Consider the following 1,228-nt stretch of genomic DNA (forward strand, 5'->3'; position numbering starts at 1 on the left):
GAGAAGAGAGGAGCCTTCCTGGCTGAGAATGGGCACTTCCGGGGATCAAAGATTGGGTTCTCTTCAACACTGACATCACCTTATCCCACCTGCAGAGCAATTCCCAACCTCTAGGTTTCTAGGAATTACATCTGAGCTTGGTTCATTGTCCTGAAGAAACTCTAAATAAACTCAACACTGTCTAGGGAGAGAATGTAACTCTCCCTCCTAGGGCAGCTCACCTTCAGCCCCTCCTATGCCCTGTGGGTTTGTGCTCAGCTCCCCCTGCAGTCCCCCTCACTGTGTCTCTCAGAGCACAGTAGTACACGGCCGAGTCTGACATTTGCACTGAGGGTTTCTGCAGATGGAAGGAGCTGTCACTCTTAACAAGGTTGGCCTGAAAACCTTGATGCGCTGACCTCTGGTTCTCTGTTGAGCTCTTCAGCAGGAGTTGAGGAGCTTTATTGAGATACTGGACATACCAGAAAAGGAAAGGAGTTGAATAACTGATCTGGTAAGTGCAGTTCAGGATCACAGGTGCCCCCTCTGAGAGGATGACTGGGCCTTCTGTCTGGGTCACTGAGTCTCCATTGGTCCCTCCTAGAAAATAATTACTCTGTTATGTTAGAATGTACAGGAGGAGAGTTTTCAGCCAGAGAAGAAAACGAAAGGTTATCTATGATTACAGAAAAATGAAAAGCCACTAACATTTAGGATAAATTGTTACTTACTGAGTATTAAGATCACAAGAACTAAGCAGGTGGCAGAAAGCATCTTTGCAGAAGAAAATAATCCTTGCTCCCTGGAGTACACCAAATCCAATAGGCTAGTGTCCAGGGAGATCTTATAGAAACTCCTCACTCATAAACTAAGAGCCCCTTCTGCACAGCAACAGTCTGTTTTGTGGCTACAAAGGAAGGCGAGTCAAACTACTGCCTGAAAAAACGTGTAACCACATCTGAAGGAAGCAGCGCTGCCTGATGGTCATGCCGAAAATTGCACCTCAGCCATTTCTGACCCTATTCCTTCTAAAAATTGCCTGAAGGATAGGTACAGAAGAATGGGCTGTGACTATAAGTAGAAAGCACTAAACATTCGCTTTATATGTTCACAACTATGTTTGGGAAATTATTCAATTATTACTTAAATCATTTTCTAAAGGTACAGAGATCTAAATAATTCCTGACGGATTATTACTAAATATTTTAAGTGAAATAATCTAGTTCTCTTCCTTGCATGTGTCCCCCTG

The 1,228-nt window shown here is 43.9% G+C and overlaps 1 gene segment (V, D, J or C); it reads right to left on the minus strand.

Moving 5' to 3' along the window:
- Positions 1-223: 223 nt before the first annotated feature.
- On the minus strand, positions 224-753 carry LOC131405494 (T cell receptor alpha variable 18-like). The segment is given in 2 exon segments: positions 224-579; positions 711-753. Coding segments are annotated over 2 exon segments (399 nt in total).
- Positions 754-1,228: the final 475 nt, after the last annotated feature.

Source organism: Diceros bicornis, chromosome 5 (genome assembly GCF_020826845.1).
Source record: "Diceros bicornis minor isolate mBicDic1 chromosome 5, mDicBic1.mat.cur, whole genome shotgun sequence".
Lineage (NCBI taxonomy): Eukaryota > Metazoa > Chordata > Mammalia > Perissodactyla > Rhinocerotidae > Diceros > Diceros bicornis.